A 20,654-nucleotide genomic window follows, 5' to 3' on the forward strand; every position below is an offset into this window, starting at 1 on the left:
AAGGTACTAGAGAAGACACAATGGGGAAAAAAAAAAAACACTAAAGTGTCAGACTATCTATAAATCTCTGTCGCATAAATGAGGAAAATAAAGTATGCCAGTAGCAAAACTTTTAATTGCGTAATGATCAGTGTCCTTAAAGCTCTACCACATGAAAAAAGTGAGCATAAGAAAATTCAGTACAAATATATTTCCACCCAAAAACTCTCCAAATAAGCCATCTTCTTCAGTTTGTTAAAAGAGGTAGAAATCTAGCTTTAATAGCTGTAAGCAGCAGTGCAAGGCAAGAGCAGCCTCTCAGCAGAAAGGCCACCCCGTTTGGGTTAATTAATAATAGCTATACAGCCCCTTTCAGCCAAAGCATTTTACAGATTTATTGATGGGAATCAGACCCGCAGTGAAGGGCAGCCACTTCTACAGTGCACCCCGCTAGCTGTCTGAGAGCTCACAGCAGCAATTTAAGCACTGAAGTGAAAACTGAGTATCAGATCATCATCAGCAGAGCTAATACAGAAATTCCCAATATCTATGCCCAGCTGATGTTCCTGGAACTATTTATGAGGCAGGTTCCTATTTCTTGTGGCCATACTTCTTGCACAGGTGTGATTCAAGGAGATTAACCATTATCTTGGCATCTTCAGTGGTCCAAGCTCCACTGAGCTCCTCTCCAGTAAGCACACGGACCGCCTTTCTCATCGATCTTTCTTGCGAGAAAAATAAAAATCTATCCCTCTGTCTTTGTGCTGCATTGGTGGGTGTGCAGGAGCTTTCCTCCCCTTGGGATGGGAACCTCTTTCCTGCTGCAAATGAAAGATGAATGGTGAGGTATTTACTGATGCTGAAGAGCAAATCTGATCACAAAGCAACCTCGACATGCAATATTAATCAACGAAACATTCACGTGGCATTTTCACCCCCCTGAGCAGGAAAAAGGGAGGGAGGTCTTATAGTACAATTCTAGTCTGGGACTTAGGAAAATAGGTTTTCCAATATGGGCCAGTAATTTCAAAGATATTTGATACTCAATTTAAGGGCAGGGGGACAGGGACAGAGGTCCTTCTCCAGGCCTCAGTAACATTGGGCCRACTCCACAGAGCATTAGGATTTCACAAGCACAGTGTGGCAATGAAAGCCACGCAGAGCCCGAGGTGAGATGGAAACCTGATCAGAATGAAATTCCTCCTCAGCTGAAGGGCTTTTCAGATTCAAGTTTCATCACTGTGTCAAACCAGTGCCTCACCAAGGGGTTCCTTCACAAAGTCATTTCTTTCATCTCGTGTGCTCTCTTAAACACAGGGTGATAATCCAGGCTCTTCGATAGCATGACTGGAAGCCCATGTCCTTGCTTCAGCAAAGCTTCCCGCTCATGTTGAAGKAATCTGGCCTGAGAACTTTGGAACTGGGCCTTGAAATTAAAACCCTCATGGAAACTCGTTTCATTCTTCATCAACACAGTATGACAACTAAATCTGAGCCTCCACTAAGTATCCTTATCTAGGAGGAGGCAGAGAGAAAGCATGGGGAAAGACAAAATGCTAATCCCCCCTTGAAATACACAGTAGAGYTGGTTCTCCCTTTCCCCTTCACCATCACTGCCCTCACACAGACCAACAGAGCACTTCCTTCCTCACCCATCTCCACCAAGAAAAGAAACCTAACAGCTAACAGATGCGAGTCTGACATACTTGACACTTCACAGGATCCAGATCTTAATCTGCCCCCATTTTMAAGGGCCTAAAAAGCAAAGTCCAAGGGCATCCAGTTCCCATATTCACTGGTCTTGGTAACTCCAGTTTGGATGCACGCAAGCATGTTAGGAAGCTGGTTATTTTTACTCCCCACCACACGCACAGAGTGGGAACTGAGCATCACACTGGGCTTTCTTCTGTCCGTATGTGTAAGGGGGTGTTCAGGCCAGTGGAGGCCTTCAGAGATACCTGCCCCCTCGGGGCTGGCCATGGGGCTGCCAGAGCTGGCAGCGTCTGGAGGGCAGGGAAGGATGCAGTAGAGGACATGCTCTCTGTCTAAGCCCTGCTAGGTCTGCAGGGCCAATGAGATAAAGAAGCAGCTAAAATTCACATCAGTCACCACAACTGGTATATCTGGCACTATAGATATGCAGGAGGAAAAAAAAAACGAGTAACAAAAGCTATGCGCAAAACAGTAAATAAAGCATGATGGGTCCATTCTATAGCTGTAAAGCCAACTAGCTTGGCACAGCTTTTGTCCATATGGCACAGGGTGGCTTTGTCAAGCCAGTCTTTTGTGACAATCCTTGGCACRTGCTGCCCTCAGACTGTGTCCAGACTGGTCCTGGAAGGTGCTGGTTAGCCTCGGCTAAAGTAGTGCCAGGGAATCCGCTAACAATTTAACAGCCTGCGTAACACCTGGGCCTGGGCCTCAGGTGTATTTAGTTCACTAGCACAGGCACAGGCRCAGTTCTTGTGCAGAGCAGGACCACCCTCTTCTGCGAGGTAATGTGACTTTGGATTACACCTTTTTTTTTTTTTTAACCTTTGTATCTGAAAAATGTAGCAGGATTTGCAGACACAGAGCAGCTGCCTGGGCCCCTGCCCCCATGCCCCCAAACCTTCCCAGTACTCACAGGCCTCTGGCTGATGTGTCTGCTCCACTCTGGGGCCGTCACAACTGGCCATGGGTAGGTCTCACCTAGAGTTACTCCCGCTTGGGAGAGAGAGGCACTGGTCAGGGCCCAAGGTGYGTGGATATCTCCTCCCTTTATGCCCTGTAGTTCTGGGACCCACAGCCGGACGTAATCCCCCTGCAAACAGAACCACAGCGATGGGATATATTCACTAGTGATCAGTACATGCTTCCTAGCAAGGGTCTTCTTTAAGATGAAAGAAAAAAACCCTGACTTCTAGGTGAAAATGTTGGCACACTACAGTTTCAGTTACTTCTGTCAAGCATTAGACCCTCCTGTTACACCCCTCAACCCTGAATGAGTGCCGAAACACAGAGACACTGAAGCTGGGGCTCCTCTCCCAAGCTCCYGCTGCAGGCAATGGAGGGAAACAGAGATGCTTCTTGGTTCACCTGCCCTATTTAGGACAGGGTGAGATAAAACCACTCCCAAGATGTTCTTTTCTTTCTAGTGACTGTGAAGGACACCAGGGTGCACATCTCTGTGCTTGGCAAGATGAAACCCTCTCGCCCCTAAAAGTCTCCCATAAATTCTACTGCTGTGTCCCCAACTAGGACTAAGCTTTGATTCCTTCCTATGCCCTGTCAGCTACACTGCAGAGAGGTAACACTGCCATCTTGCCATGAAGCTAAGAAATGGAGTGGAAACAGTTAACTCAATACATAAACAGCAGCTAAGCACATGCAAAGGACAAYTTATCTGCTCCTATCACTTGCATAGGAGAGTCAGAAAAGTTACAGGCATTAACTAGTCTCCAGCCACTCCCTTGGTGCCAGGTGAGCTGCTCAGTCTCTCCTATCCATCACTTCTGAGTTCTCCAAGAAGGTGCTCTGTGCTCAAGGAGATGGCTGTATGAGATATTGATGGGATGTGGCTGTTAACCAGAAGAAATGGTGATGAAATACCAACCACATAGCCCAATGGCAAGGCCCTTGCCATTGCAAGACCACTCTCTTTGGGGACAGTGGCAGACTGTAAACGTCAGGTCTTCCTGCACAACAGTGAGAAACCTGCCTGACTGTTGGCAAGAAAATACTTTTCTTGTTGCAGTATCCACACAGCAGATTGGCCTCTCTTCCCTGGGACTATCACATATGAATGCAGAAAGATCCCTCTATGCTCCCTGTAAGACTGTAAGTCAAAACTGGTCCTGTAACTGAGATTCAGTTGTTTTGTCTGATGCAGTCACTTCCCTAATGTTTTATACTGCTGCTTTCACCAGTCATTTCTCACATGAGCATCAACAGACATTTTTTACATGAGCACCCTGTTTAAACCTTCATCAGGTTTCACCCGTGTGGTGCTTTGCTGCACTACTCGCTGTAAGGCAGCCAAACAAGACTTACGTTGCCATCATAATCCAGGCCTTGTTTGATCACATTAAACTTCCTGTTGTCCCTCGGATCGTTGCCAATACCAGCGCTGTACAGCCAGTTGCCATAATTGCTACAAACATCGTAGTCCACCTTGAGCACAYAGGAAGAAAACAGTATGAAGAGCTGGGCTTGCTCTTGGTGACCCTCCTCTCCCCATRCACCCCTTCTCTCAAAGGGATAACCGCTTGCGTGAGAATCAGTCTGTCCCACGTGGGAGTGTCAGAGCACTCCCACATAGACACAGCCATCTGCCTCCAAAGAGGACCAGGCTGCACGACTGTTTTGCACAGCTGGGGACAGCTTCCCAGACTACTTCACTTCATGGTCAGTAAGTCAAGGAGATGGGTAAAGTCCAACTGAAGTTTCTGTTTTTCTCATTTTTTTTAATTCTTCTCTTTCTGCTGTCATCTGGTGGACTTCAAGACATTTGACAAGTAGCCCTAGCTTTKGAGTGCTCTTATTCAAGAATCAGTAGCCCACTACATTTCATATACTGTAGAAAAATTCTTCCTGCTCTGTTACCCAGATACCAGGGGCTAGCAAAATCAACTCTGCAGATACTATAAGGCGGATGGGAGAAAAATCTAACCCAGATTATATAGAGTGACCACACAGAGTTTATGAAGATACCAACAGTACCAATACAGCAGCTGTTTCCCTGCTACACTTGACCTTCCTTGGGCCATCAGCTTCAATTCACTGGGATTTGGCAGAGAGAGGTGYTTTACTATGGAAACATCAGTTCTCATGACATACTCAGTAGGCTGCGTACAGTCAAATTATTCTAACATCTAAACAAATAAAAGACTTTCAGAGATGCTTGTGTAAAATGGAGCAAGGTTTCTGTAACAGAGAGAGAAGAACACAGTCCAGTCTGTTTTTCAGCTGGGCTCGGTGGCTTAAATCCAACATCAAAAGCTTCACAGTCATAGGGCAATTCAAACCTAGCTCAAGAGGGGAGCGGCAGTGAGAGCAAACTGGGTGGGGGATCTCTGTGCGCTCCCAGGAGAGATGTCCGCATTGCGAAAGTCTGGCGCAAAGAGTCTGCGAAGAGTCTTGTTAGACAAGTTCAGTGCTGTTCTCTGCTCCCTTCACTGCAGCCACAGCAACACCCAGGSCACAGAGCGACGCTTCCAAAATCACAGCCACCCCTCAGAGCGGGGCGATCAATGCACCCACATGGCAGGGGAACGCACTGTGCCATGTTCCCTCCCCCTTTCTTTGCAAAGCCAGCCAAGAGCTGGCCACGGGGTGATCGATAGCCAGTTGTGCTCGCTGTGCACCAGGCTTCCCTTTCTCAGCAGCACTTCCTCCRCTTAGTGAGATAAGGAGGGGAAGAGAGATGCCATCGGAGGCCCGACTGTGCGATTAACATGCAGGAAAGCATGTGTAGGAGGTGAGGGCAAGCCCAAGAGGGACTGGAGGAGGCAGGCTCATTTGCCCCTTGGCCTTGCTCCTTCCTGCAATTCTCTTCTGTTCGTTTCCCTCCCTTTCTTTGGGGTCTGACCCTGTGCATGAAATCAKAGCTGAGAAATATTCTCTGTTCAGCATACCAGAGGGATCCTGCCTTTCCCCTGCTTCAGCAGGTTTTGGAGAGCATGTCTTAGGCTCTCTGCCTGCCTTGTGAGGACAACAAACATCCCCTGCTTCACAGGCACAAGCAAACACTCTGTGGACCTTTGGGGAAAGTATGAGAGAAAATGCATCACTTTCTCTTTTTGTAGCCACAACCCCAGTTTCAGCTCTGTACTAGCCTGTACCGTTCTATACCTGTATATCCCTCTCAGACTGATGCCTCCTCTGTGTCACTCTGGGAGAGAAACCAGGTTAAAGAACTAGAGCTCTTTAGTGATGTATCAGTGTGACAGAAGCTGAAAGGAAAGGATAGAAAGACACAAGGTCCAGCCAGTGCCAGGCCAACCTGCAGAGTAGCAATGAGCTGTTTCGTGCCCTCTGAAAGGTCTACTGCAAAGAGAGCCAGATCAGACTTCCAGCAAGGCTGTTAACATTCATGCCTGCATGAATAATGGCAACTAACCCAGGGAGCATCTTTCCAGCCTGAGACCATCCAGGTCTTTCTCATTTGGGAAGGAGGACCTGGAATCTCCCATGCCCATCTGGGTCTGACTGCCAAGCAAGAAAAGCTCCCATCTGAAGGAAGTGAGGCTGCCTGCTGGTCAGAGCACAGCTTCAGTTCTTGATGCCCAACTTTGATCACTGGTGGCCTTGAGTAAGAGGCTCGCTTTCACAGGCATCAAACTGTGAAATGAAGTCACCATTGTAACTGCTCTGAAAAATAGCTGATAGATGCCATCAGAAGTCAGGTATCACAAACCATTCAAAAATGATCCTAGTGGCTCAATCTGCAGGACAGGCAYGTGCAGACATGTTGCACATTTGTGTATGTACCTCAGCAGTGGTGTACCATTCTTCTGGAGGATCAGCATGCAGCGCACACAATGCATTTAGTCTACAGGAGTTACATCATCYGTACTGAAATGTAGCCCCTACTTGGCTTCTTGATCAGAAGCTTAACGTAGGCAGGGTATCTTTTACATACCACTGAAACTGCAGAAGAAATATACTCAAGGTAAAATCTAGCCAGAATATGAAGGATAAGGCTGCCGCTTTTCCAAAATAAGTCCTCTAGTGTCATGCGCTGGGGCCCCTAAGTCTCATCTGGAAAAGCATCACTGCATGGAGCTACCAGCACTACTTTCTGGAGGATCCTGAAGGAATCTTGACCACATTGTGCAACTGTGCAAGCCCACCTCTGCTCAGGGTACTCATGTGAATCACAGCAAAGGGAAGAGCAGCCAGGTCTTCCTGCAGATCTCTGCAGCCAAAGCCATGTCGGAGCACAGCCCCAAGGAAGCCCAAAACTGAAAAGGATCTTTTAACTGCAGATAGTGACARGGTGATTGGGCTTCATAACTCTATAATCATACCAGTGACTGGAAAAGGTGATTATCAACAGCCTTTTGTACCTCACAGACCAGAAATTCAATGTGAGGCTGATGCTAATATTTGGTCTTATTACATCTGTACCATTCTGATGAAGAATTTCAGTTCCTCAGCATCAGTTTTCACAACTCAKCTTTGTAATACTAAAGGAGAGAGGAGATAATGACAACGAAGCAAAGATACACAGAGCCATACTCCCGTCCAAGCCAATGAACTGGGGGCAGTGAGCCTGTTAAGGCCCTCAGGTGAAGGAGCGGTGGAGGCCAGGGGTGGKGGAGCAGCCCTGCTGTCTAACTGAGCTTGCATGACTGCTGATTGGCATAAGAGAAACAAATTGAACTGGTGCTCCAGTTGGCCAGGAGGCCTGTGACTCACTAGGGTGAAGAAGGGTGCCTCCAGCCAGGGTGGAGGCCTCTGGAAGCTGATCCAGCCATTGTCCATACTTGCCTGTTCTTGGCTAGAAGACTTCTCTGTCCAGAGCAATCAATGCAAAGATGCTGTGCCAACATTGGCTTCACTGGACAAAATGTACTTATTTTTATGTTCTATTTCTGGGCTGTCCTCCTCCCCAGCCTCTGGGGTGAGCAAATTAGAGCACTGTTAAGATAACATATGCTTTATAGTTTTCTCAAGTGTGACAGGTCTCTAAAACACTACACATGAAAGAACAAAAACATCATTGCAAACTTCCTAGCTACATCTAAATCTTGGTTGATTGCAACTTCACAGCAGCAAAGCTCCCTTTTCCTACATGAGCTTTGGGAGGTATGTAATATGCAAGTGCTGCATACATGCACTTATATCATCCTGAATAGTACTGACTACCTTCTGTATCCTTATCAGGCRGAGCTGCCCTCCAGCCACACAATGGGCTTGGTCTTACCAACAGGTATTCGAACCATTCCGCTCCCATTCTCCAGTCGAGACCCAAATCCTTGGTGAGAAAGCTGGCGACATTCTGCCGCCCTCTGTTAGACATGAACCCCGTCGCCGCCAGCTCTCGCATGTTGGCATCGACGAAAGGAACCCCGGTTTTGCCCTCTGCAGAGACAGAAGGCACAACGCTGGGATGCGATGACATTTTCRGAGAGGCACGTATAACCAACGTGTAGGTGCACGTTCACAGCCACCCAAGCAGGAAAGACAATGCCAACAGGCAGCAGGAGGGAGAAAACATTCTCCTGAGGAGATATTAGAGAGGTTTAGCTGAGACAGAACCACTAAGATCCACTGGATATTAAATAGAAAATTAAACTGCAAATTAAATGAGCAGAATTTTTGGCAAGAAAAGAAACAAGGTATAGAAAAATCATCAGAATGGAAAAAACAATGACTCAGGTGGATTACAGGGAATTTGAGCAAAATAAATATACAATCAACACGGAGATGGGCTGAGAACAGAGTCTTAAAAGGTGACTAATGATAGAGAAGGAAGTAATGGGCAAGTCCCCAAGGGTTAGTACATGAGAAGCGTGGAATCTTTTCTATAGTTAAGAAGATTTATTGTACCTGTGTGCAAATAGGCACATATGACATTAAAGAGAAGAAAGATATATGGCTGTGTATTTCAGACCCTGATACATTAATCTGTTAGTGCCTCCTTGTTTTGAGATATTATCTTTGTTACTAATGTGAAAACAAAGTTATAAAACAAGGATATTAAAGACCTGTGGGGCATTAATGGAAATCTGCGTAAATCGGAGTTCGCACTTGGGTAGGTGTTAGCATGCAGACACGTGCAAACCAAGAGCACGCCTGACCGAACCTGCGATCTCTACTGACCTTTCCAACAGTCAAAGAGCTGAAGGTCCTTCTTCCAGGGGACCTCTTTACCTTGAAGCCCTGTTGAAGAAAGAAATGAACTGCCAATGAAGACAAGTGCTGACACAGGTAGTTATAAATAAAATAATGAGGTACCTTGGCACAAGACTTTAGGGTGGACCTAGAGCTSTCACTGAGAGTAAAAACAAGCCACATTCCTTCTGAAAAGATTTAGAGATCCGTTTCTCCTTCCAAGTATGGCAAAGGGGTGCATGCACACGGAAGATGCTAAAGCTCTGCTGGACTTGGACTACTATTTTTTTTAATGTAAAAGTGGCTCAGATCTCACAAGCTGGAGATGTGTCCTACCCCAAGCTAATGTTTTCTTGTTCAATTTTACTTTAAGACAATACTGATATAATTTTTCTATCTGTATCAGATGCTGAGCCCAGAATTACTTGGCAGAAGCACCTGGTAGCACCTTGCTCTTGCAGTCGGGTAGGAGCAGGTGGGGGTCAGACTTTGTGTTTGCAGAGCCCTAATGGCAATTATAGCTCTGTACAGCAGCAGGGAAAGAGTAGGGATGACTCGGCTCTTGCTCTAGGGACGTAAGTCCAGGGGGACTGTAGGCATCCAGTGCCCTGTGAGATGCTTAGGGCATCMAAGACAGTCAGATGGGGCTGAAAGCTGCGCCACAGGCCCAGAGAGAGACCTGTGCCCCTCTGGAGCAACAGCTGGATGCCAGGAAGAATGCTGTATGTTTAGGTGTGGACAGCTAAATCACACGGAGAGCATCTGACCCAACACTGCTGGGTATCCAATGTCCTGTTGGGAGTTCAGACCCTCATTTGTTTGTTGACACCAGTACTTAGGTGACCAGATCTGGTGCTGAGTCCTACTCCAATTCCTATGTAGTGCAAGGCAGAGAAGATATCTGCTGTCTCAGGATTCATATTGCTGGGTCAGTCCCTGCTCTGCCCCAGATTTTCTGGTGAATTTTGGCAAGTCCTGAAGCCTGAGCCTCTCCAAAGGCTCCAGAGTGTTTCCGGAAACAGCCTCTTTATTCCTATTGTGCTGTCCTTTCCCACTGACATGAGTCAACAATATTCTCTGTTTTTAATCAGYTTGGGGGGCAAAACTCTCTCAGTTTCTACACAGCATCCAGCACCACAGTGTTCTGGCACTTCTTTGCTAACAGAAAGTTCACTAAGTGAGGGACAGCAGTTGTTGCCAGTAGATAGTGCCTAATATCATTAAACTGGCAACACAAATGAGTATTCAAATAAACCCACCATAAGAGGACTTGATAACATAATGCAAATTCCCCTCCTGCCCAACCCTGGAAACATTGTAAAGTAGTGACACAACGCCTATGAGAAAAGCATTCGTACAATGCAACACTCGCAGCCTCTTCTCTTCCTTTCCATGCCGTGTGATTGCCCCTTTCCCCTGCAAACACAGTGATCCATACACACCTCTCAGTGAGAAAATCCTTCTGCCATACTTCAGGGCCACAAATCGGAAATAATCCCGCCACAGCAGTTCAAACAGGACCCTAAAACACAGAGCCACATCTTTATTTTCACCRTGGATCGGAAAATTACTGATTTAGGATTTTGCCTCTATAGCACCCTTCATTAATAACACTGCGAGTTTTATTTATAATGAGCAGCTTCGCCTACCTTGTCCTGCTACTGATTCTGCCCCAAATCTATTAATCTAACACGCACTTGGATGGTTATGATGAAAAGCAAACTTTACGCACATCATTTGGGAGGCCTTCCTCAGCTCTAGTGCGAGAGCAGAATTTCAGGAAACATGTTACTGATCCATCTCTACTGAGATATAATTCTGCAAAGAGCAGGGTGGGGGCCTAATTCAGCTTTGTACTTCTGCGTGGGCAAGCGCGTCAGCACATGCCTACCAGCTCTGAGTGGATTTAAGCAACAACCTCTGTAAGGGACTTAAAGGCATTTTTCAGAACTGGGCTTACATGGCCTCGCCCATGAGATCAGGTGCTAGGCCTGCAGAAAATTTATAAGAAGAATTTATATTAAAAAGAATGATGGCACCTCAGCCTCCTGAGAGCTGCTTCAGCAATTTGGCATATTGAGAATATGCTGCTCAGATGATGTTTCAGCTTACAAGATCTCTCTGGAAATCCTGACTATAAAACAAACTGTCCCAAATACTGAAAACCACAGTTCTGACACAGGGATTCAATCAGCCCCTYGTAAGCAGCCACCGAAGACCTGTGCTTCACTGTGTTGCCTGTACAGTGACTGTACTGCCTGGGATCGTGACAGCTTCTTTTTTATCATCATTTGTCACTTTAAAATGCTCTGACCACCATGGCACCCAGGCTACAGGCAGGCTGGCTAYTACATGGAGGGGGGAAGGGGGAATTGAGTATGTTCATTTCTTGAAATCYTTCCTCTTTTAATTCTCTTTGAAGAAAAAGAAAGTACACACATAAACAGGYAGAACGTCAATATTTTATCTGTCATTTAAATTTCAATAAAACAGAGTATTTTGGTCATGACTGTTGGCAATGTTCTGCCTGTTCTTCCCCAGTTTTACAACACAGTTTTAMAATTTGCATGGACTTTCTGTTTTGTTTTTTTCCATGCAGGTCTAGTATCAGACCAGGCTCTGATGTGAACCTGCTTTCCCATAACAGCTCCCTGATGAAGTACAAGTGATCTCTCCATCTCTCATGGGGGTTTCAGCCACACTACTAGCTAAGTGTGGCTCTGAGCGTATCCTCAATACCCAATTCACTGCCATCACTGTAGCCTGCACTAACATGCTGTCTCAATCCCTCTAAGAGAGAATTCTTATCTCAGTACTTTAGATGGGTCCAGGCTTTAATTCACTGTGTCTGTGTGGATCAGGAGCATAYGAGCAAGCCAAAGGACAGCTCAGAGACAGATGCACTGACCTCAACTGTCCTCCAGCAGCRCAGGCTCCCCCAGTACAACCAGCAGGCTGATGAGCGACCAGTAGTGAGGTAAAGCAGGAYATGGGAAGGCTGGATGCATTAAGCCCACTTCTAAGTCCACTCTTCCCTTTGCTATGGAGCTGTGATCGCAGCCAGGCAGCTGAGCAAGMGCAGGGCTGCTCGCAGGGCTGCGGCCAGAGCTCCTGCGGTGCTTCTGACACGCTGCGATTTGCACAAGTCGCACAGTGTCTGAGAGCTAAATATTGGGTGAAACTCTGCTCACATCATCGTGATAAGAAATCCTTTGGCTTTTCTTTGCAAGTCATTTTTCCTCCTTTTCATCTAGCTCATTATAACAGTTCCAAGAGGGATGATGCTGATTTCCATAGATCAGTATTAAAAATTGAGCCACAATTTCCCAGCAATACTAATGACAATTAACAATCTTGACTTGCATAGTGCCGAGAGCTCTGGATGCCAAAGGCAGGCTAATAAATCCATACTGAAACAGAAGTGCAGTGCAACCCAGAGAAACTAGACAGCGGGCACAGGAAAACCAAACATTAAGGAGAAAATTAACAAATCTCTCTCTCCTGTGCATGAGATGCCAGTTTGCTTTTCAGAGAAAACAAGCCACAGTGATCATGCGGGTTCATACCAGTATGTGCTCTGATTTGCTGTTCTGTCTTTTTCATACTTCTGGATCTGCTCATAGATGTATCGAGGTGAAATGCAGCCCAATGCCAGCCTGAAAGCAAAAGGAAGATGCCTAAAATGCAACAAGGGACTGATAGCTGGACATCTGCAGACTGGGAGCGGAGGGGCAGTTTTGTGCTTAGAGTTGCTGCCTCAAAGCCTTAGCTCAGACTGCAGTCCTGTCATGGGCTTCCCAAAGACTTTCATCAAGTCACATGATGTTTTTGCAACTCCAAGCAAAAACAAAAATCACAGCCCTTCCTTCCTGTTTTAGATGACTKTTATGGTAGACCCCAAGCTACCAAGAGAGATCCTTTTACAGAAACTTGACAACTTTCGTCTTAAAGACTTTCTCCTACCAGCCAGTGACTAAGTGTATCAACAACGAACCCWGAAATGGATCCCAAATATCAGCCTCTCCACTGTCTGCTTTAGCTGTTCAATAGCCTTTCTTCTACTACAAGCCTATTTATCATGTCTACAGATCCTACTGCTGCATTACTTTAGCGCCTCATCTGAGCAACCATGACCCACAGAAGGCAAAGGACTTGCCGAAAATCTCAGACGGGCTAGGAAAAGTAGGGAACTGAACCCAACCCCAGCTTTGTAACCCACTGAGCTCCTTCCACTTGTTCCAGATCACTGCTATGRAAGACAGAAAAGAGCCTGTAGATTCTAATCTTTTGCAAGGGGAGAGCCAAGAAATAACCTTCATCTTTTTTTCTCAGAAATGTATTTCGAGGCAATTTCTCACTAGAGCTCATGGAAACATTTAATGTTCTGATGAATTCTGGAGAGCAGGAAGAAGGGATCTGGAAAGCTTTTCCATAACTGTTAACAAACTCTAGCATTTAGAAATGGCCTGTATGAGATGTGAATGACTGGYTGCAACCTGAACAGCTCTGATTTTGATTCTCTGACAGAAGAACACTTTGATGCAGATACATCAGGGCTCTCTGCTCTGGACAAGYAAATGACCACTTTGGAAAAGCGGGAGTGGAGGCCACCACAGCTAAAGAACTTCCTGTAGTGCCAGCGGTCTCAGGACCCCAAGGTGCCACCAGGTGGAGCCATCCACTGCATCCACTGAAACACAGGCTGCCTGAAAACAAGAAATCCTGACCAGTAACAGCCCCAGAAAAAAAAAGTATTTCACACTGTAATTCTGTCAGGSAAATGCTCCAGATGTTCTCAGCATTAGGCTAAACTGAGTTCTGCTGCAGCAGGTTCAGTTTGGAATTAACTCTGTCCCTTCCAGCACTGGAGACTAAAGCTCCTAATTAGAAGTCATCATACTTAAACAAACAAGAGCTTCTTTTGCAATAATGATCAGAAGTGGCCCTTCATTTCCATAGAAAAATGGAATAGCAGTGAAGCAACGTGACTTGCTCCAAAGGATTCAGCAGACCAGGACTAGATTTAGTTCTGCTGCAGCCCTGTCAATATGCTGCTTGCAAAACTACATTTCTTTCCTGCCTGCTCTGAACCACTCTTGATACAAAAAGCAGCACAAAATCAAAGACAAGCTGCACGCATCTCCAGTGCCCTGCTCACATCCCTGCTCACACTGGGTACTTGGCATGGTACTGCTACACTTCAAAAATTCCTAGTTGCAAGAACGTTCCCAAGGAACTGATGGCTGGGAGTGCAGTAAAGAGCAGCTCTGCGACTGTTCTACCCCAAACAAAAAGCTCAGGGCAAGGGGATCACACCCCTAGACCCTTATCCATGCCATGTGAGTGTTCAGCCAACAGGTAGTATCAACTTGGAAGTGGGGGAGAGAGGGAGCTTATTTAAAGTCTCACAACAATAGATTTTTTACCATGGTGCAAATTTGGTTGAATAATCCATTCCTATCAGTCCATTCCGTGTTTCCTTGTAAGAGGCAACAAGGTTCTGTGCAAGAAATAAGGACATAAGATGTTAATAGTGTACATACAACCTGGAAAACATGCTTTCTCTCATGCTGTCATGGGAGCCAGAGCAATCTGGCAGAGCCAGGCTCCCTCTCATGGCTGCCTGCGAGGATTACAGAGCTGCCAAACTACTGCCTCCAGCACACCGGAATGGATCAGGCCAGCAGTTTTCCTTTTAGCTCTGGGGTGCCTGTCACAAGCCATGCTCCCCCTTTAGCTTCTGGCACGTTGCTTTCTACAAGYGCCATGAATCTGGCTGTGCTCCTCCCTGCCTGCACAGGTCTCACTCTGGATCAATAATCCACTTAAAGGTGCCACTTGCAGCCAGAYTGGGACTGGTAGCAGGGTCCACCTCAGTGTCCTACAGCATCCAACACTCAGCTGCAGGAATCGCTGCTATGTCTGGGCCACCCTCAGTCACGGCTGGGTGCAGATTTCCCATTTTTTGGACACTCCACTGCCAGTGCAAAGGCCGTTATAGGGAACCCTGATCTCTCCCTGATCCCCTTGCCTGCAGTTTACAACTGCAAATGGGCTGCTCTAGACCACCAGGGGCTGAAAACATTGGCCTTACAAAAAGGCAACAGGTTTTCCAGCACTGATTGTATTCATGCTTGGCCAGGATCAGGAACTATGCACTGCCTGAAGTCATGCTAATGGAGACACWGTGCAGCAGCTTGGGTCAGTTGTTCCTCACTTCCCTTGCAATTGAAGCCCTCAGGCCACATCTCACTCCTCCAAAGTGGAGGAACTAAACTGCTGCTGACCTGGGGATAAGGGTAAATCAAGATAAAGGAGCCAAAAGATTGCCCCAATTCCCAAAAGTTGGTGGAAGAAAGAGTCTCAGGACTGTTGGCCACTAAATTAGGTTCACAAGTACTTAAATTATAATCCCAGTGCCTGGACGACTTCTTTCTGACTCAGTTTCTCTCTCTGAAAAACTAATATAACGCTAATTCTCTCCTTTGTAAAGTGTTATACAGGAGCTAAGGAATATTAGTAGGAAATGAAATTGCAGCCTCACCCACTTGTATAGCCATATGTACATAGAGGATGATGCAGAGAAGGAAATTTAAGAGTTACCGTGTCCCAAAAATAATACTGTAGTCTCATTAAAGCCTGAGTCTCTCCTCCACTGCAGGGGAAGGCTGTTCGTGGATCAGTTACAAAATCTGCCATAGAAAATAACCATCAGCTTGTTATCAAGAAAAATCATCTCTTAGAAGCAGCTCAAACGTAGGGAGCATAAAAACTAGAGGAGTTCATCATTGGGGCTATCTGCTTTGGGGAAATAAATCATTGTGCCCAGTGATCTCTGGAAACAAGAAGGGCCATATTAAACACATTCAAAATATTGATTAAAGGGATATTTTCCACTACACTACAGGGCTTGCCACGCCAGCTTCTCTACGCAGGGAGTTTACGTTCAACCTGCCAACAGTTTGATATGATGTCTGAGCGAACAGATGCTGAATTACAGCTTGAAGAGCCTTCACTGCCTTGGAGGGCCTCTGCTGCTCAGTCAGAGACATGTCTCAGTAGAAATTTCCTAGGGGCAGCTGCCAAATTAGGTTTTCTCACCCTTCTGTCCCAACTCCTCCATTGTAGGGATACATCCTTCTTCCACCCCTGGAGCCAGAGGCTTCAGCTGCTCTGCCATTTGGAGCGTTGGTCGTACCTTTGCTTCACTTTCCATGGCTTTCCGAAATTGAGTGTAGACATCAGGCAACCTGCGCAGATTACAGTGCAATCAGAYCTTCGGGAGACAGCTATCCTGGCCCCTCCACACAGCACCAGTTAGCTTCTGCTGACGGAGGATTAGCATCTCYGATTGCACTCTCCTGAGGGCAGTGTACGTATTTTTGGTACATGTTTGTACATCACCTGGCACAAAAGAGGTAGATTCCCCTGGGGATAGCAGCAATCAGAAGTTCAGTCTTTCACCCAGGTTTTGTTTGCTTCTGATGAAAATGGTGCCTTTTCAATAAGAGGGAYTTATAGAATGTCCTAATGAGACAATCCATTAGGTGAGGTTTACCTCACCTAACTTTAGATTGCCCATACTCCTGCACCATACAGGTCTGCAGCCTCAGGCTTCCTTTACAGTAAATGGAGAGAAACAGGCATTTTTATGGCCTGATTCCTCTGCCCTGTTTTATAGATCTTYGATAGGATAACATGAATCACTCAACTCCACAAGCCAGATCTCCAACAACTATTGCAGGAGCCAAGGGTGAAGAGCCCACATGCAGAGGTCTGTTCTCAYAGACATCTGCATTTAGCCAGATGGGATAATTCAGTCCAATGCCACAGGGTCTCTGGGCACTGCAGAATGAGTATCTAAACTGTACTGGGGGAAGGAGGAAGAGAAATTAGTCCCTCAATCGAAGATCAAAAAAGCCTCTCATCTTGATGCATACTGATGAGCAAATGCTACTGGCAGAGAGGGATGAACATGCCCTTTTCCCTTGATGTACACATCACTGTTATATAAATGCAGATGAACTAATRGGTCCTTTCCCAGTGGAACTGGATGGCTAGATCTGCCCTGTGCAGTTCAGTAAGCAATAAATGTGGCAGAAGAGGGGTGAGGGGTGTCATGGAGCATCCCACCTGGCTATAGGCCTGAAGGGAAGGTCATCCCGGTGATACAGTGTGGATCCCCAGAACTTCTGGATTTTCACTCCATGCTGACCACACACCTTGCACAGCTCCTCCTCTACATCCAGCTCCTCCTTTGTAGCCTAGGAAGGAGGACATGTGGTGAGACCATGGCTGCATGGTTTCGGCTCCCTCATGCACACAGACCCTGGTCCTGTCCTCCTCTTTCATCTCCACACTTAGCTTCACCCAGTCAGAGACAGTTGCATGCAAACAGTCTCTGGGTACTCTCTGCAAATGCAAYAAGTGTTTGAACTCTCCATACGTAGACCTGACACTAGAATCTGAGGGAGACATGCACAGGGAGCTGCCAAGATGTCTTAGAATACTTTCYACCAACCCCAGGCACCAATGTAAAGCAAATAAGCTAGCCCAAACTCTTTCCAGGAAGAGACAAATGAGAAAACATTCAATGCTAACAAAAGGATATTCAAAATAAAGAGAGAAGCTGGTTCACTGTCCAGTGTGCAGTGAAAACTKTGGAACTCCTTGCTGCATGACACTCCAGATATTAAAAGTTTACTTGTATTGGAAAAGTGACCAAATACATGGAAAAGATATCTGTTAAGATTTATTGTATATTAAGACACTGTCTTYGCCTCAAGCAGCCTTTGAGTGCAAATTCTTGGAGAGTAGGAAAGTTTTCAGGGGAAGTATCTTTACAGACTGACCTTGCTGGTATAGTCTTCCCTGGACATCTGTTACTGGCCACTGTCAGGAAAAAGACTATGGAGTTACATGGYCTTTTCTCTGATCCCATATGGTCGTTCTTACACCAAAATCCAGTGTTGCCTGCAGCAAGGCACTACAGGATATGTAGGCTGCTCAGTTACAACWGGGATGCTTGGAGTGCAGCTCTCAGAGTGCTTCCTGCCTTGGACTGCTCTCAGGCCCAGACTCTGCTAACACCGAGCAGCTTGCAGCAGACAGGAGGAGAAATGGGCTCTGTTCTCCTGATCCAAAACGCCAGCTGCCAGAAACTGTGCTTCCTCCTTCCTCAAGGCACACTGCTTGCAAGCAATCATTCACAAATAGCTGCTGTCATCCAGCAAGGCCTCCCACCTACACAACCCCCACCCCGGGACCTGGCCAGTTCCCCTGTGGTTAACAATGCCACACACAAGGAAGGCTCTGCACAACGTACAAAACCAGCATCACCAACTGGTTGTGGAAGAAACCTCACCAATTTTATCTTTAAACAACGTCACTCAAATCTTTCCTTTACCTCTTCATGGAAAGCCACAGCAGTCACGGAGCCCAGCTGAATAATTAGATCACGGACCACATCTTCCGGCTTCCCTTTCCTCACGACCAGTGTACTGCAAACACAGAAGATTGGTCTGAATTAGGTTTGATACTATTTTTATTTATTTGTATAGAAGCCCCTTGTCCTAGCCCAGACACCCGCGTACTAGGTTCTGTACAGAGCACAGAGAGGATGTAGARGTAGATAGTTAGGACCCGACTGCTTCTATTACTTATTCCTCACCTTTGTCCTCTTTGTTCATTTTTTCTGCACCTAGCTCACATTTTTTAGGACCCACTGAACAGAATTTGTAAGCCACTGGGGCAGAGTTTGCACTGAATGTATTTCAAACACGCCAGGAGCCTTAGAAAGGGTGACTGGGTGGCAAAGCCAGGTTGCCACCTAAGAGTTGAAGTTAGCTGTTCCACCTCACACTCTGAGGCTGAGACTCAAGGGCTCATTACTGTCTCAAACCCCCTAACAGGTAGTGGTGGCTTGTGGGCAGCCTCCCCCTCCMCCTTTGCATGGGAGCATTCAGGGGGTTTCCTTCCTCATGTACTAGGAACATAGTCACAACTTGTCTCCCACCTCACAACCCCACAGACTGCCCAGCTGTGTACTCGGGCGTCCAAATCAAAAGAGGTGCCACAGTGAGAAAGCTGGTCAGAACTGGGTGTATGGAGTCCTGTGAGGAGCCCGATACCAGACTCCCTCCCTTTCCGGGCCACACACACAAACCACAGTGTAATATAACAGAAGTCCATCCTGGAGAAGCTGCTGGAGAGGCTAATAAAGTGTTTCTGCCAGAACAGTTTAAACCATGACTGAAAGGTTTCTTCAAAGACAGGGTGGGTCTAAGGAGGGCAGGACTGAGGAGTGCTCTGGGGGCAGCTGTTCCCTTTACTTCCCATAGGAAAGCAGAGACCAACCTGCCTGTAGGGWGCACCACAGACTGGAAGTAGAGGAGGTTTCTGTCTGCTCTGTTATTGTAATGAGAAGACTCTTCATGGCCATAAAAATGGAGCATAGGTTTTAGTCTAGCTCTTCAAAACCACGCGTCTCTCTCACTGCGGAAGACCAACCTTTATTAACAATGACAGAGAAGCATTACAGCAGCTCCAAATCTGTTCACTGGAGGGTGAAGACGTAGACACCCACTGCTCAGGTGCGTCACCCAGTCTCCCGTAACATTCACYATCTGCACAGCCCTCACTGCACTGCACACCCAGAGCCATTTCTCTTGTTTCTGCTACCGATGTTGCGCTGACCTGCCAGAAGACAGGCCAGCTGATGCATCTTCTGCTAAGCAAAGCCAAGGGTTATCCGGTAAGGGGATTCCTTCACATGCAGACTTTCAGGCCTTGGTCTACCTAGTTTTCCAGGGCATAATGAAAGGGGAATCCCTGAAGATCCCCTTCCTGTAGCGTATCCTATCAAAGAGGATGTATTTAGTGGGACAGGATGCACMAAGTTAACTCTCTGGTCTCACAAGCCGTGGTCCACGCTGGCCTGTCTTGGGCTTCAAGCCAAYTCCTAGGGAAACCCTACTAGATAGGGCAGGAAGGACGCCACTGAGGTTAGCGTAGCYGCCGTTTTGCAGGACTCTGAGGGAGACACTCAAGGTGGAAACCCACCTGTGGTGGGTGAGCCACGAAAGCAAACCCTTGACCAGCAAACAGCCCTTTGCTCCGCTGCAGATGCCTCGGAGCGGTCCGGGGAGCGACCGGCGCGGGACGCCGGCTCTGACCGAAGGGTTGCTGCTCTCCGCCAGATGGTTTTTGCCACCATCAGAGCCCCGAGCACCCTACGGGCCTGACCGGCGGCTTGAAAAAAACAGAAGGAAAATAAAACGAGGGTGCGCAGCTTTCTCGGCTACCTTCCTTTTTTCTTGAGGGTTTCCCGCAGGTCTCTCACGCTTTCCAGGAGAAACCGGAGCCGGTGCGGCCCGCTCTTGGGGAAGCGGCAGCGGTGGGTGCCCCGGCAGTGCCGCGGATCGAAGCAGTAGAGGGGCACGACGTGCTCGGCGTTGCTCTGGGCCCAGTGCAGCACCTGCGAGCACGGAGAGGGGCCGCGGCGCCATTTGGCAGCAATTTCTTTCCGTGGGGAGGGAGAGGGCAAAGCGGGGCCGGATTTGGGGGGATTTCAGGAGAAATTAAGGGATGGGGGGGAAGGGGAAGGTGCTGCCTCGTGGTCACACGAGGCCCCGCGGCGGGTCCCGGGCCGGGCCGGGCCGAGCCGGGCCGGGCCGGGCCCTACCTCGTTGTCGTGCGAGCGCAGGTCGTTGCGCAGCAGGCACAGCGCCGTCCTCGCCGCCGCCGACATGGCGCCGCGGGGATGCTGCCGCGCACCCGCCTCGCTCGGCCCGGCTCAGCCCGGTCCCCCTCGGCCCGGCCCGGCCCGGTCCTCCCTCAACCCGGCTTGGTTCCCT

At 47.5% G+C, this 20,654-nt stretch overlaps 1 protein-coding gene across 12 annotated transcripts; it reads right to left on the reverse strand.

The window, feature by feature from the left end:
- Positions 1-93: 93 nt before the first annotated feature.
- Positions 94-20,648, reverse strand: LOC146589308 (cryptochrome DASH-like). Of its 12 annotated transcripts, none has more exons than XM_085316473.1 (14): positions 20,483-20,648; positions 20,103-20,275; positions 18,206-18,299; positions 16,933-17,063; positions 15,901-16,049; positions 15,403-15,491; positions 14,226-14,299; positions 12,366-12,455; positions 10,242-10,321; positions 8,788-8,847; positions 7,889-8,046; positions 4,012-4,131; positions 2,606-2,782; positions 94-797 (listed from the first exon to the last, which is right to left on the reverse strand). In XM_085316473.1, exons 1-14 carry the CDS (start codon positions 20,546-20,548, stop codon positions 693-695), a joined length of 1,566 nt encoding a protein of 521 aa, XP_085172599.1. In that variant the 5' UTR covers positions 20,549-20,648; the 3' UTR covers positions 94-692. The 12 variants fall into 12 exon arrangements, 2 of the variants coding, with proteins under 2 accessions (XP_085172599.1, XP_085172598.1); XM_085316472.1 differs by having other exon boundaries at positions 94-800; XR_014897211.1 differs by lacking the exons at positions 94-797; positions 2,606-2,782; positions 4,012-4,131 and adding exons at positions 4,435-5,085; positions 5,595-5,912; positions 6,990-7,602.
- Between the last annotated feature and the right edge of the window lie 6 nt (positions 20,649-20,654).

The sequence above is a fragment of the Rhea americana genome, unplaced genomic scaffold (assembly GCF_003343005.1).
Source record: "Rhea americana isolate MKP2758 unplaced genomic scaffold, rheAme1 scaffold_47, whole genome shotgun sequence".
Lineage (NCBI taxonomy): Eukaryota > Metazoa > Chordata > Aves > Rheiformes > Rheidae > Rhea > Rhea americana.